This window comes from Sesamum indicum, linkage group LG4 (assembly GCF_026168435.1).
Source record: "Sesamum indicum cultivar Baizhima isolate 11 linkage group LG4, ASM2616843v1, whole genome shotgun sequence".
NCBI classification, from domain to species: domain Eukaryota; kingdom Viridiplantae; phylum Streptophyta; class Magnoliopsida; order Lamiales; family Pedaliaceae; genus Sesamum; species Sesamum indicum.
In genome coordinates, this window is record NC_142660.1 from 16,636,585 (window position 1) to 16,653,416 (window position 16,832).

The 16,832-nt window shown below is 32.9% G+C and overlaps 1 protein-coding gene across 2 annotated transcripts; it reads right to left on the bottom strand.

Annotated features, from left to right (window-relative positions):
- Positions 1-407: 407 nt before the first annotated feature.
- On the bottom strand, positions 408-4,297 carry LOC105161270 (scarecrow-like protein 14). Of its 2 annotated transcripts, XM_020693348.2 has the most exons (4): positions 4,139-4,297; positions 1,320-3,816; positions 1,037-1,192; positions 408-619 (listed from the first exon to the last, which is right to left on the bottom strand). In XM_020693348.2, exon 2 carries the CDS (start codon positions 3,621-3,623, stop codon positions 1,425-1,427), a length of 2,199 nt encoding a protein of 732 aa, XP_020549007.1. In that variant the 5' UTR covers positions 3,624-3,816; positions 4,139-4,297; the 3' UTR covers positions 408-619; positions 1,037-1,192; positions 1,320-1,424. The 2 variants fall into 2 exon arrangements, with proteins under 2 accessions (XP_020549007.1, XP_011077208.1); XM_011078906.3 differs by having other exon boundaries at positions 408-1,192.
- Between the last annotated feature and the right edge of the window lie 12,535 nt (positions 4,298-16,832).

A 16,832-nucleotide genomic window follows, 5' to 3' on the forward strand; every position in this document is an offset into this window, starting at 1 on the left:
AACAAAAAATCACCGTGCTTTTAAAAATTATGCACACTCTCTCCTTCCGTCATGTGATGTTAACGGTGTTAAATTTTTTACAAAATTCCCTAATATAGTCTTGTTATGATAGCCTTTGATCTTCAATAATTAAAAACTGAATGGTCCAAATTTTAAATAATTAAAAAAATATAATTTATACATATATACAATTATATATATATATATATGCTATTCAAATAGTACAATATATATATATATATAATACGAAGAGCGATAGGAGAATCTGGACGCAAAGGGGGCAATGCCGACGCCGTCTTAGCAGAAGGGAGTGATGGCGGTCACCCCATCAAAAGGGGGCGAAGCGACGTTGCCGCCTTGTCTCCCACGATGTCGCCCAAGTGCAAGTCATCCGGCACAATGCTAAATTCTTGAGTAAAATAGAATTAAAATACAAATTATCTTTACAAATGCCAATTAAAAGAAGATAGACAGCGTATAATTGATGTTGATAATAGAGTACAGAGGGAAAGAAAACAACACTTTCTCCCCTGCCATTATGGTCTTGGACAAAAGACTGCATATGTAGCAGTTTCTCTCGATTCTGCGGTACCTCCAGGCATATGACAGAAAAAACACCCTACTAAGAACACCATAGAAAGTTAACAAACCTAAATCTTGTGATAAGTAAATACCAAACAGCCAATTGATCTTCAGTTAGACAGAAGTAACAAATATGATGAGCAAATGTATAATACAAACATCCCTTCACATCAGTGGTATGAGTTTTAATGAGCCGAGATAGTTATATTTGACTAATCTTAAGGGCGCATAGCTCGTATGACCCCTAGCATCTAAGTAAAATCCATATCATGGGAAACGAATTGCCGTTTGCTTAATCGACCTGTTGATGATGCAGGGAATTAAAGCTAAGTAGGGTTGTCTGCCCCTTCGCAACTAGCCTATACCACACAACCATTTCTAGTATCCTTCTTCAACAGATTGTCGTTAACTACGTAGTGATGTTTGTATTGAGGAAAGATCAACCTTGTCATACCTCCGAATTGTTCAAGCATGCATGTCTATTGGCCCAGTGGAGCGATGGCACAATTGTTTTCGGGGCTATGTGTTGCTAGTCCACTTGACATTCTTCAGCCAGATTGAAAAGCACAAGAACTGCCTAAGCAGGAGCAATTCTGATTCCAATAAACAGCTGAAGAAGCATCTTACAAACATTAATAATTGTTCATGTAAAGCTCTCTATAAAATGCTCAATTTGACTAAAAACGCATTATAGGTTTTAGCCAAAAAGAAAACATTGCATGTAGATGGATCCATACCTTGCTATTAACAAAAGAAACATATTGATATTCTGCAATTGATGCAGAAGACAGCATGATCAGTAACCAGCGATTTGGCCTTTCTGAAGGTGTCATCGATGAATTTCAGTATGCAGGCCTCCAAGAAGAAAGTGCGTAAACAATACGCCCCTTCCAACCCTGCAACATCCAGTGGCCATCTTCATCTATCACAAAATCCTTGTGATAGGATGATTCGACTCTGTTTCTTGCCATTTTCATAATCTCCTTGTCCAGAGGAAGCTGCTCAAACCGAGCCCTCATGTTCCGAGCCTGCCACTGCTTGTATGTCTCTGGTCTCTCAATCCTTTCAGCTGCTTCACAAGCAATTACATTCATTGCTTCCCGGCCGAATACTATTCTCTCAAGAAGCATTCTCTCATGAATTTCTCGGGGAATAATGGCCTCAAGCATGTCAAATAAGGAAGAATAATGAAACAGCGCCTCACGAAATCTTGTAATGAAAAAGGGGGCATTATAGGAACCATTCACAATTCCCAGAACAAAAACAGCAGGGTTCATCTTTCTGATAAGGTTTAGAACAATGTTTCTTGGACTGTTCACCATCACAGTTTCATCTAGTAGATTCCTAAATCTGTAAAGACAGTTCACAACAAGCAACTCATCCGTGTTGATCTTAAGATCTTCTAGAGTAATTGTTTCCCACTTCTGAGCTATAGCATTGAACTCAAATGGAACTTTAAAAGTCTCAGCATATCTAGCCAAGCGCCTCCCAGTCTCTTCAACCCTTTCTGATGGTCGGAAACCTGGACATGGAAGATCGATACCAGTAATACGAAGTTTGGGCGGTCCGCCAGGTCTAGAAGAGAGACGTTGTAGAAAGCAAGGCCACTGGAAACCATAGAGAATGCCAAAATCAATAATATGGAGCCTTGTGACTTTCGCAGACAGATTCATAATGGTCTTATTTGCAAAGAAATTAGAGATCTTTCTAAATGGACAGGTAGCAAGATATATATGGTAGGCCTTCAAGACGTCAGCAGCAGATGTAGGCATATTAATTAGGGATGTATATATCTGAGTCCCAGATCCAGCCATACGTGCCACAAGACCATCGGCAAAGTAATGGGCAAGTCTCTGCATTCCATCTCCAGTTGGAGTTGCATGCTGTCTAATCTGCTTAAGAAACTCATTTGCGGTCCTACGGTCATCAGCTGCAACAGCTTGTGCACAAAGGGTCAATAGGGTTCTCAAATCAACCACATTCCTTTTTCCTCCCTGTTTCTTAACACGGGTTTTCCCACCACTAGATCCCTTTAAATAAGCAATCTGTGGAGTGAGTTTACTTACTTCACTCAGTTCTTTGCGAAGGGCAGATTCATTTCTCCCTCCGCTGCATAGAAGCACCTTATCAAACATTTCTGGAGTCACAGTTGATTCAGAATAAGTGGCGGATTGCTTGCTGCTCCGTTCGTCTTGCAGCCCCATGCTCTCATGATATGGATTCTTCTTTCCCCGTGATAAATCGGAAGACTCGTCATTATTAATGTTCTTTTCCACCTTAACGACCATACTGGTACGGCCTTCTTTTTGCTTCTTTTCCACTGACTTATCATACTTCATATCAACAATTAATTTACTACCACTAGGAAGAAATTTCCTTGCTTCTTCAACGCCCTTCTTAAATTGCATAGCTGACTCATTACCTCCAAATATATGAGGAACTTTAAGAGTACTCACAGGAGAATCGATCGGGCCATCAATGATGGTGTCATTACTTGATGAACTATAAGATGACAGAGAAACAGATTGTGAGACTAAATTACCAGTAACATGATGCCCGCCAATTCGATCGTAGTAGGGATCAGTATGCCAATCCGTACACAGAGCTCCCATATCACCAGAACCACAATAACTTTTCAATTCTCCAGAGAACTTATCATCAGGGCTTTCAGTATTCAGATCTAAATTTGGCAACAGCTGATAATCTGTGGAGGCAGGATATTGTTCTCCAAGTACCTCATAGAATGATTTTTCTGCAGCTTGAAGAGCTGCAGACTCTTGAAACATGCAGGTTTTGTCTTCCACTTCCTCTTCCATGAGAATATGGTTTATGTACTTGAGCACCACATCACTAAAATCAAAATCCACAGGATACTCGCCTTCTGACGACGGACCTCGGGCATCAAAACTGAACTGGCTAGAAACTGGCATATTATCAACGACATTCCTATCCAAAAACCTATCACTAACTCTCAAATATTCAATCATGTTAGGATCCGGCGATACAGGGACAGCTTTGTTGTTAAATTTGATTCTAGACATTGTCCCACTCAACTGCTAAAGTACTGATCCATGACCATCTAGTTTGCAATAAGAATTGAAGATAGAAACTACTCTCATATCAGAGAATCGCCTCCCTCAACTTCTCTTATCACCTGTACTGCTGCTGACTGATCCAAACTTTTCAAGATACAAGCTTTCGAATATCAAAATTCAAAATCCAGAAGCAGAAACACTGAAATAACCACAGGAATATGCATAAAACAAGAAATCAATCAGTAAAATGAACCTTGAACTCATGAATATCAAACTTCCAACAGGAAATAAAGCCAAGACAAGCATATATCTAATATTCAGAGGCTTAAACCACATATGGCGAGCAGAAAATCTTTAGAAACAACTAGCCATAGATATGCATTTGAAATCTTAAAACCTCAAAAATCCCATTTCACAAGAAAACACAACGACGCTGCTTACAGACACATAAAAAAATTATATATATGCACATTTTTTACGCTGCTATCATAAGTAGCTACTTGTAGGTCAAAGAAATATACCTTCAAAGAACTCTTGGGGAGAGAGAGAGAGAGAGAGAGCGCATTGAAGATTTGCTGAAGATGGGTCTGCGTTTTCTCAGCATTAAAAAAACGGAGGTTTCTGATGATAGAGAGAGAGAGAGCATGGTAATCTTCATCTTGTCACAGTCCACACGTGACAATAGCTCACGGCTAAACTTTAACCAGTATTGGATTTTTTTATTAAACTATTCTTATAACAGCGAAAACATATATTTTCACATGAATTAACGTGTGAAGATGTATAAAAATAAATTTATTTCACGCTCAATAAGTGAGAAATAAATCAAACGGGTTAAATATAAATTTTTATCCATTAGTAAAAATTAAAATAAATTCGATAATTTTTTACTAACATGGACTTCTTTGTTAGACAAACAAACCTCAGTGTAATATTAAATGTAATTTTTTAAATCACATAGGGTTTATGTGTAATCACACCAAATTTCAAAGGAGAAGAGTGTAACTGTCCCTTAATTATACGATAAGTGCAATACTCTTGTTGTATGATTGATATATAGTTTAAAAACAATGACCAATAAATGTATCATATTTACTCTGTAATTGATTTGATTCAACTAAATTTAATTTAAATAAGAATTTTATATTAAATTTTGATCTTGTATTTAAATTATAATTTATTTTATTTTATTTTTCAAATAAATATATAACACAAAATCTAACGGAAGATCTGCACCCGACAATCTTAATTAGGTATTGAATATTCCAAATGTAAAGGCTGCGGTGGAAATTTTGGGTTGACCGACGACCATCAAATGTTTATCCATTTACAAACAAATATTTGGTTTCCTTTCAAAAAACTAATTAATATATATAAAAATTATAATGTGAGGTGTAGAGAAAAAAAAAATTGATAAAGAAATTTAATACTCAATAAAATAATAATTTTTTTCGATTTCGATTTGGGCCCGAGATCTAAATTAGTAATTTAAATAAATTAATAAGATAATAATTTTTTAAAAAACCCTTATATAAATTTATGGTCGCTTCACTATTATAAATTAATAATTTTATAGAATTACAAAAAAAAAAAAACCTACAGCAACTTAGTAAATATGATTCTATTGTTATTTGCTTCTTTGTAAAATTTAAATTTAGCTGTATTTCATATCTAACTTTGCTTACTGCATCAAAACACTACGCTGTTGCGTTCTTATACTGCAATAAAAATCGTGAATAGTTGTTGCCGCTGTGAGTGCTTCCTTCTGTATAATTAGTTGCAATGGCATTGTATCATCTTTAGTTACAATGAACATTTTTTTTAGGGGGGTGTATTACATTAAGTTAGTGGACACTAGAATATTGGTTTTTATTATTTTTCGTAGAAAAAAAAAATCAAATATTATTTATAGGATGGAGATAGAGGAAATAATATTTTTCGTCATATATTTTTTATTCCATTCACTTTTGGTCCCATATTTTTAAAAAAATAACAGTTTTTGTTCCATGACACTTTTAATTCTGTTAAATATTTAACGGAAAAGACCATATATACAGCCGTTAAGTACATGGACCAAAAGCAATACTTTCTGAAAATTATGGGATCAAAAATGAGAATTCCGTAACATATTGAATCAAAAGTATAAAGGTTCAACCAAACACTTGCTATTTTCCGTTAACATATGTAATGGAAAAGTGTCATGGATCAAAAATGCTAGTTTTTAGAAATTACGAAACTAAAAGTGAGAATCTCATGACCAATAAAATAAAATCAGAAAGACTCTTAATTTCGAAAAAGAAAAAAAAAAGTTGCTACTTGTCCATGCAGGTACATAGTAATAATATTTTCACATGAGCTGCATGGTGGTGAGTTGCTTAAGGAATTAAGATTTATATATATATATATATATATATATAATCTAGAAGGGTTTGAAAGTTCTTAAAACTTGTGGTCCAAGGAAAGAAAGAAAAAAGAAAAGGGAATTATTTATATCCAATCAAAGATAACTCTATCCGAATGAAGAGACTCAACCTAAATCATATATAGAAAAAGATCATTTGACTTGTCATTTTGGGGTGCATGAATATTCTTCCTTTCATGTCATATTATAGAGTTTACTAGTGTCTAACCCATGTTATGTATCAACTTTTTATTAGTGATATAGGTATTATAAAAATTATTATCACTAAATTTTATTATTGACAAGATCCAAATTTTTGTGACAATATATAAGTTGTCCCTCGTATGAACAACAAAAAGCTCGTGTCACTGTAGTTCTTAGTTTTGAGTGACTATTTAAATGACTTTGAATTAGTGACAATATGAATCCCCATTAAAATGTAGAAATCTTATCGCTGCATAACTGATGGGTGTCAAAACCACAAAAAATAATTCCTACTAACACTTTGTAGAAAGTGTGAGTAGGATCAATTCTACAGGGACTGGTACTAAGCTAATTTCAAGAATAAAAGGAAATAGTTGGGGGGGGGGGGGGTTGATTGTAGAGAAGAATAAAAAAAATTAAATTAAACTGAAAGCTATTAAAATTAGAGGATGGAGATATGAGAGGAAATTTTTTCGATTAAGATCAAGTTCATGCTTTTTTTTTTTTTTTTTCCAAAAACCACCTAGAGGTGGGGGGAGCTTTTCGGAGTCCCCAATCCTTCTATATTAAAACACACAAAATAGTTACAGCGGGGAGAGTTACCTCTCTAGAATTTCTAGTAAAGCCATAAACAAGAAGTACTACTTCCTTACGAATAGAGCAACAATAAACAAAGAGTACTACGCCCTTACAATAAAAGACCCGAACAGGTGTCGTAGAAAAATTATGGCGAGTCAAAAAGATTTTTGTTATCCCACTACGTCGTGGATCGTACAGCACCTGCAAATAAATCTGTACAAAAAGGCCAAGCCAGAGTGTGTGTAATGTTCCAAAAGGATAAATGATGAACATAAGTATTAATATTGAGATTATGTTTATATGGCTGGCAGCCTTTGAACCTGTGAAAGGGGTTCATAAGACCTGCAAAAGATATAACAGCAAACAACTAGATAAAGGAGATCAACAGAAGTGACAAAACCAAAAGGTAACTAGAGAAATATTGGTCCCAACGTCAACCATATGGATGAGTAACCTCCAAGGAACCCATATAGGTGCAATCACAAAAACAACACAGAAAAGCTCAGATAGGACAACAAGTATCAGCAAAGAACTAATCAGTAATGAAGTACCCCTAATTTCAGCAAAAAATATTTTAACTGAAATTAAAGGTACTAGTACTTCTGATTCTAATAGCAGGCAAGGAGCAGGCGTCAAGTCTAATCAAACCTTTAGGAATACTAGTGATATTATCAGGGGAAAAAATAGTAAGATGTTGGCTGAAACATGCTTGGTTAGCAAAATAATCGGCCACTTGATTACCCTCTCTAAAGGTGTGTGATATCTTGAACTCAATTTGGGATAGAAGCTCTCTAATTTGTTGCAGCAAGTTTTGAAGGTGCCATGGCCCTTGCGGGGGAGAGGAAATAAGCTTGATGGTGATGTTGGCATCTGTTTCCACCCAAATTTTCCTAATGTTGTTATCAATGCACAATTTAACACCTCTATATATAGCATTAAGTTCTACCGCTGTGTTGGTCATGAGACCAAGATGTTCTTGGAATGCAAAGACGGTCTGACCTAGATGATTTCTGATGATGCCTCCTGCTCCTGCAACGCCTGGATTTCCTTTTGAGGCCCCATCCGTGTTCAATTTGAGCCATCCCTTATCAGGTCAAGTTCATGCTTGATTCCGTAGGTTGATCATCGATGCAAATACAACACTTGTTCAAACAAATAATTCAGTTATGATTATTGATACAGCCTAACGACCTCACCTTTTCTTACTTTTTCGTCAGCCGAGATACAACCTTGACTAGATCCCTAATCAATGGACAACCCTGGGAACGTCCACAAGATTTCATCTATTAACAACATTAAAAATTAGAACGACCTGATTCCAATTAATAAATTCCTACGAGGATAATCTGTTTAAATTAGATCATACATTCCCATAATATAGCTAACTACTTTGACATAATTAATTATGCTACGTTGCTACTGAGTATTGAACTAAACAAACAATTACACAGATTTGTAAAGTTCAATTAGCTAAGCAAACCTTCTTGATAATGAACAATTGGCCACGTTATTCATGAATTAGATGATTGTAATAAGCGCACAGAGAACAACATGAATACTTGTTTAACAAGTGTAAAAAGCGCAGATTAGATCTCACAACAATTTACGAATCAAGCAATTACCTTAACCTTAATCAGAAAATAATTGAAAATAGCCGGATATGTTAATGGAAGAACACACTAGATAGTGGCATTCCATTAACTCTAGGCAATAAGTTAAAACTAAAGAGAGAATCTGAAAATAAAGTTGTCAATTGAATTCAAAAGTATGTTCATAAATTGAGAGACCCCCTTAGTTATAATAAAAGTGTCCTACGAATCTAGACATGGGGGGAGGGTTAAGTATATGATTGGTTCTTAAAATGTCAATAAATCATCTCATTACATCAATCACATATTTAAAGGGGTCATTTCCAAAATTCAGCAAATCATTCCTTTTTCTCTTATGAAAATCGCATCTTTCCTGTTCTTCATCAGTGTTGACTGAAGCACTGAGCGTGAGCATGTTTAGTCAGCTCTGGCGAAATTGTCTGAAATCTTTTCTTCCCTTTATGATGTCTTCAATTTCCGTTTTTAGCTTGATTTTCCCATCTTTATCCTATATAAAACCTTTTTAGCTAAATATGCAATAAATTTACATGATTTTGAATATTTTAGTCCAAAAAAAAGGTAAAATTACCATAAAATAATGATAATATTTGTAGTTATCACAAGTTGTCACTAAATATGTAACATCTGGTGACAAGATTGTCACTAAATATGTTGTATTTAGTGACAAGAATTTTTTTATACAACATGTGAATTTTATTGAAAGATTCGTCGCATGAAATGAGAGAGAAAATTGAAAGATTTGTCCCATGAAAATTCTAAGTCATAAAATCATTGGATCATTTCTTGAAAAAATCATTTGATAGATAGCTCAAGAATTAATTAATTTTGAACTAAAGCACCTTTAAATTAATTAAATTTAACTTAATTAATTAATTGAATAATTAATTAGTGTTCGACTTAGTTTATTTAATTGAATTAAATGAACCTTTAGATTTAATTGAGTTAAAATTAATTATATTAATTATACGCCTATTGCACTTTAGTTGGGCTTAATCATAATTTGATTAAATCAAGTCCAATTCATAACTTAAAGTTCAAGCCCATTTGAAATAGGTTGAAGCACGTCAGAAGGAGTTTCAACTCCACATCATGTAAGCATATAACCTTGTCTAAAACACATAAGAATTGTTTCGTACTTGCGCTTTAAGAAACTTTAATATTTGTTTTTTTTATGAAAATTTAAAATTTGAAAACTTTAATATCGTCTACTAACATACTTAATTATTAAAGATGAATTACAAATTACCTCTTTATATTATTCGAAATATTCATATAAAATCCTATAAAAAAAATAAAATATTATTTTATCCCCATATACTTTTAAAAAAAAAAGCAAAGTACCCTCTCACCAAGAACACATTACACTTGTTTTTTTAAAAACATAAGAAAATAAAATGATATTTTAACTTTTACAAAGACTTATATATAAACATTGTAAAAATATAAAGATGTAGTATACAATTTAGCCAACTCTTAACGTAATGGGACAAAACATTGTTGTAATTGAAAGTTGAAAGTCAAGTCCAACCCTTTGACCCCAAACAATTGTGAGTGCTAGTAATTATATATTGCTTCAAAATTAAACATTTAAAAACGTGTTGATATGAGAGTTACCAAAACAGACGAGGAAGTCAAATTTGAAAAGTCACGAGGCACGAAAACTAGTGCAACTCGCCTACCTTTTTAATGTCTATCTAAAACAAAGTTATATCACTACAAAAAATGTAATATTTAATTATAATTAATTGTCATCGTGGATAATAAATAATCGTATCAAATAGTTATTGATTACGGTCACACGACAATCATTGGTTGTGGTGTTTACAAGGTGGCGAAAACATTTGTCATGGCTTTTAGATATGGCAAATATTTTTTTCATAATGGAAATTAGAAATTAGTTTTTTGGATGATTTTACTTAACTGTGATTAATAATAGTTATTTATCTTAATTTTTAGCCATAGTCGTTAATATTATAGCTAATTAATATTTTTTTCTAGTTTGTATAAGTTTCATTGTATTAAAAATTGAAAACGCTTGAAAACAAAAGTAAAAAATGGAAAAAAATTGAAGTTGGGGTGCTTGGAAAAAAAAACTTTATGTTTACTTTACAATAAATTGCAAAAGGTGGCGGAGAAAAACTTATAACTCTTGACTTAAATGAATTTAATTAATTAAACAGTTCAAAAATATAAACGATAAATCAAGAACACATCATAATTGATTCCTTAATATTATACCTTTTCTGCTCTTAAATATTACTCCAATTGTGGAACCTAATTGCTTGGAGTAATCACATAAGATATAGACTCTTTTGTCTTAAATTATGGGGAAAATTATATTAAAATTCCATGAGATTTAGTTTAATCACACAAATAATAAAAAAAAAAGTGCTTATCCTATGAGGTTTGTGTAAAATTTTGCATATGGGTAAGGATGTATTTATAATTACAACTATAATTTAAAAGGTGTATCTATAATCTGACTATATAAAGAAGAAAATTTTATTTTCACTCACAAATAACGGTTACTTACATCGTGACACTAATTTTTAAATTATCGAAAATAATTTTATATATTTTCAACCACCCATACTCAAAATTCTTCTTCTTATCTATATGATCTATGGTACCTATGTGTACTAGCTAATATATATTTTTTGTGTCGACAATATTTTTAAATTAATTTTATTTATTTATTTCTTTTTTTTTAAATATGACGGATTGATTAATATATTTTATTCTTATTTATAATATATTTTGAAATATAAATAATTATTTATTATATCCACATAGGGACGGTGTGCTATAACGGCTTATTTTACAAAAAAATAGAAAATATGAAAAAATTATTTTTTTCATCCTTTAATTTTACCCCCTATTAGGTTGAGTCCTATAAGTATGTTCTTTATTTGTTTAGTCCTGTAAGTTATAAAAATAATAAAAGATAGTCTTTTTATTGTTGAAATTTTAGTTTTTGGCTAGAAATATGACATGGCGGACGAATTGGACAAATTTTTAGGAGTTTTTGATGCTAGATGGCCTTAGATATGAATTGAAAGATTAGTTGGAATTATTTTAGCAGGAATAAAAATTAATAAATTTTAAATTATAATTAAAAAAAAAAAGAATTTAGTCCCCCTACCACTACCGTCGATGACCCTCATCCCCACCCCTTGGCGTCTTCGCTCGCCCCCTCCCCCTCCCAACCTGTTGCCACCGCAGTCAGCAACCCTCATCCCCAACCCCTCACGTCTTTGCTTCCCCCCCACCCCCCCAGCTTGCTGCCCTACCGTCGCCAACCCTCTTCCCCGCTTCCCTGGCGTCTTCGCTTCTCCCCTTCCTAGTCTGCTGCTGTCGCGGGTAGCAAGGGAGGAGGTTGGGCGTGGAGGGGAGGGGGGCATTGGGAGAGGGGGCGAAGCAGGGGTAGGGTGGGTTATGATTATTATTTTAAAATAATATTTTTTTTATAAATTATAATTATATATTATATAAATATATTTTAATAGTTATAAATTATATATATTATAAATTAGTAATTATATATTAATAGGTCTATTCTGACCAGTTGATTAGGAGGGGCATGTTAGTCATTATTTTTAAAAAATTTATTCATAATTCAGAGTGAATTTTTTATATTAAAAATTTTATAAGAGATTTTAATTTTTGCATATTATAGGGGTTAAATTAAATTAAACCCTAATTAAATCAGATGATATATTAGGAAAGATACTTGAAGAGAGAAAGAGACCAAAAATAAAATACTACTTCGGTCGATGCAAATTCATTCTTTCCAACACCTACAACAATCTACTTCGTTCGAAAATAATTTATAAAATTTAACTACACAAGAATTTCTAGAATTGTAAAACTCTTGAGAAATTATTAATGGCGTTTTCAAACCATCACTACAACAGTTCTAATAGTTGAATCGATCTCTACTTTGTATTTAAATGTCACGAGTTTAAATTTTTTGTTAATTAGCATCGCAAAATATTAATTTTAAATAATAAATTAATCTAATAAGATAGATGTTAATTATAAGGTTAATTTATAGATTATTAGATTATATGTGCACTTATCCCACACTGAAATGAGGGATGCAATGGAAATTTGATAAGAATATATAGAGTTGGACTTGAAAAAGTTAAAACATGCCGCACATAGAAAGCTCTTTTGGAAGAAGTAGTTTCTTATATTGAGTTCAAGGTTCAATTTGTGTTTGAAGTGATACTGAAAATGTGAGTGAACTTGCAAAAATCCCATTTGCATAGTAGTTGGGGTGTGGACGTGGCATTAGGGTGAATATGTCTCAATATATATATTTTTTGTAGCATAATATTTGAATTTCAAAATTCAAACGTTTTGTAATAGTAAAAAATGTCAGTTATTGATTCCACATTTGTAATCGTAGAAATATTAAAATGTCAGAATTCAAACGTTAGAATAGGTGCCCAAAAATCCAATTAGATTGACTATTTTGTAATCTATTTAAGCAATTTTTTTTCATTTTGTAATATTGAATTAAATGAATAAGAATAAATATTCATTTGGCCTTACTTTGTTATTCTTACTTATGTAATTTTCATACATTACAACAATGCCCATAAATCACTAATCAACCAATAAAGTTGGGTTGCGCATTTTATGGCAATTATGAAACCAACTTCTGAGGGTTGGATTTGAAATGTTCTAAGTCGAGAGCCCCGAGAATGAGTATTGAGGATTCTATTGAGAGAAACTTGCACTAAATATTGCGTCCATATGATGGGTGTCATGTTTTAGAGGCGACAGACGTATGTTATCTATACAATTTTAGTGGGTGCTTAACAAAGATTATCAAATCGACTGAACTGACTCACGAGGAGTCGTCATATGAAAGCCTGTGAGGCTTTTGAACTCCTCAGCTCTGATAGTATGAGGTTTGGTCTTAAGACTTGAGGACCACGCAGTCCCATATATAGGACGACTGTATCTAGGGTCTGGTAAAAGATGATCATGTTCTAATGTGGTTATTATAAGTCTTGCCCAATTCAGTCAGAACGTGTATGAACATTGGTGAATTCAAAGAGAGGATCCATCGCCTATCATGAGATGATAGCAATCTCCTATAAGTTCGGATGTGTGTTGTGCTCCCAGGAGTTTGTGGCCACAACGGGTGATCAAATAGGAAATTCCTTTTCTATATTGATCAAGTGGAGAAACATAACCATAATATAAACATAAATGTCTAGTCCAGATGAGAACCGCTAACCAATTTTATACCCTAGACTAAAACTGGAAAATGGCCGATGAAAGGACCGCACTCGTATGGTACTTGGTAGCCTTAAAGATTCACACCACTTTCACTTATTCTCTAGTGCCACAGACCGTTGCTAGATCCCACCCATGGTGATGGGTGCTGTCGAATTATGTGTTAATCGAAAGCAATTAATTAAATATGATTTAATTAATCTAGCTCTAAAATATTTTTCATTTAAATTATGTGATAACACAAGCTCAAATCTTCTGAAAGTGAACTAAGAGAGTCACACAAATTATCACTCAAGGAAATAGTAGAATTAGTTATGAATTAATTCTAGGAGTGGATTAATTTAAAGAGTTTAAATTAGTTCGAGAGATTAAATGATATTTTAAATGGGAGAACCTATGTGATAAGAAATCCAAGATTTAATCAATGAGATTAATTAAATTTGGTTTAGGTTTAATTAAGTTGATAAGATCAATTTTAATTGAACTGGATGAATTAATTAATAGAATTAATTAATTAGGGTATTGATTTTAATGAGATTAAATAAATCGGGTTAGGCTCAACACAATATGATGAATTAATTAATTGGGATATGAGCTAGGATTTATTTGATAAGATTAAATAAATTCCATTTGGGCTTTTAAGAATTGATTGAATTAATTTTATGGAGGCCCAAACCTATGTGTTTAATTTATTTTTGAATTAAACAAAATAGGATATATATATTTATGTAGCCCTAGCTCGAATATATATATTTGGATATATATATATAGCCCTAGCCTGAATATATATATTTATATGTGATATACATATATATATATGAAGTTGTAAGGATGAGGGAGTTATTGCTTGACTACTTGTGGTACTAGTAGGTAGTGTACTATGGAGACAAATTGTACCTATTTTTGACTTGACATGCAATGTATACATGTATGTATATACAAAAAATATATGGGATGTCTCTTGTGTGTGTGTGTATATATATGATGCAAAAGACAACATTCCTCCCTCGCACTTATCATCTTGAGCTCTCTTTTCTCCCTCTTTTTTCTCTCTATTCTTGTTGTTCTTGAACTAGTTTCAAGTTAGAGCAAGATCTATTTGAGTTTGATATACTAAATTAATAGTATAATCAAGTCTCTTATACTACATACACTTTACCTCTAGCAAGATTTGACGTAGACCATCTTGTCGTGAGCACACTATTGGAGGAGAAAAGTTTGAAGAAAGTCTTCAAATCGAAAAAGTAAAATTTCGTGATTATATTTGTGTTACTCTATGTTATAACAACCACTTATTTTATTTCAAGCTTCCTTTATGCTTGTTCAGTGCAGAATGCCCGGGATTACAGGACTAGTTCCCTTTCAGTTTAAAATTTAAATATATTTATTTTCATTCTTCTGTTGCGTTTTTGCCAAGTCTCATCCATACCGATTCTTTCAAATTACACATTTATAACCATAGAAACGTTAAAATGTTTCTGGCAGTCAAAACACTAATGTTATTCGATGTTGCTGCCTCCTTGAGGCTAATGAAGAGAGTTCATTTCTATACTTCAAAATACACTAACACAACAGCACAACGAAAGCTTTCTCTCCCTCTCTTCCAATTTGAATTTTTTAGGTTTTGTTTAAGTATTCTGCCGATTGAGTGTTATTTTAAAATATATGATGTTGTATCTGTTGGGCGAGATATTTTCGCTCTAGTTTCATATGATTCCTCGAGATTGTCCTGAAAATGCATCAAATTAGGGAGAGTAGGCCTTCGGGCTTATAAGCTACTCAAGGTTCTTGTCTGCAGTCAATGTGGGATGCTTGTTTACATCATCAATCCCACAGAAGAGGGGTTTGGAAGGGGCACATTGCCTCGTTCCTACAGACAAAGCCAAATGATATGGCCCGCAACCTAATCGGTACCTCATTGCGCGAGGTATTCTCCGTTCTGGCTTTGTGTAGCTTCACGGATATTATACTGAAACGACACTTTGCTAGAGAGAAGATATCTCAAGACTTATAAGCCACTCAAGGTGCTCATCTGTAACCAATGCAAAACGCTTGCCTATATAAAAAAACATTGCCTTGACTTTTATTTTCAATATTTCTTTGAGTACACAGATCAACTCCCCAATTTATGTGTATGTATTAATACTTGATTCGGTAGAAACTGAACTTAATTTTCAGTATGTTATGAGCTGAGCTACAATAACTAAGTTGAACAATTTTTCAATAATTTTTAAAAAAAGAAAAAAACTTAGGTAGACAATTAAATTCCTTTATTGGAATAACCACAAAGGATTCGATTTGACGTAACATTTTATTTGGTGCAAATTAAAAAAGTTATATAAAATAAAATTTTCTAGACAATTTGGTAATAGTTTTAGTAAGAGAGAAAAATATTTTCGTCCTGTAATTGTGGTGGTATGGTATTTTATTGTCCACTTCAATTCAATTTTGTAATTGACAAAAATAATTAAAAAAAAAAAGAATTTTTTATCAGAATTCTATTGGAAAAAGCCAAAATTTCCCTGAAAAGACACGTAATCCACACAAGACAACCTATTTTTTTTCAACAAAAATAATATTTTTTTTGCAAAAATTAGACCAAAATTAACCATAAAATTAAAAATAAAGTGGACCAAAAGTATCACACCCTGAAATTATAGAACAAAAAAAGCATATTTCCCTTTAATAAGATGTCGTTATAACAAAAAAGCTACCAAAATATAGTAAAGTCGCTATTTCATTATGCCAAACTTTCAACCTAAAACATTCATTTTATGAGAGCAACATCAATTGAATACAATAATAAACAAATTTGAGACAATTCAATTATGAAAACTTTTTGCTACAATTAAATTTGGTAGAATCAAATCAATTACAAAATAAATGTATCGTGAATTATTTTTTTGAACTATACATTAATTACACGATAAGTGTATTGCTCTTGACATATGATTTTATCAAATTCAGCCGGAATTAGAATTTCCTATGTTCACGTGGTGCCACGTGGCGCATTCTATCTAAGAGATAGATATAATAGCGGTGGTGGTGAAGAGTTTCTAGGAAGTGGTCCAATTCCAAAGCCCCCATCTCTCAGTCCTACCCACACCACAAGAAATTAGAGATTATTTTACCGGACGATTTTGCCCCTGTGACCGGGAGAACCGGTTTCCT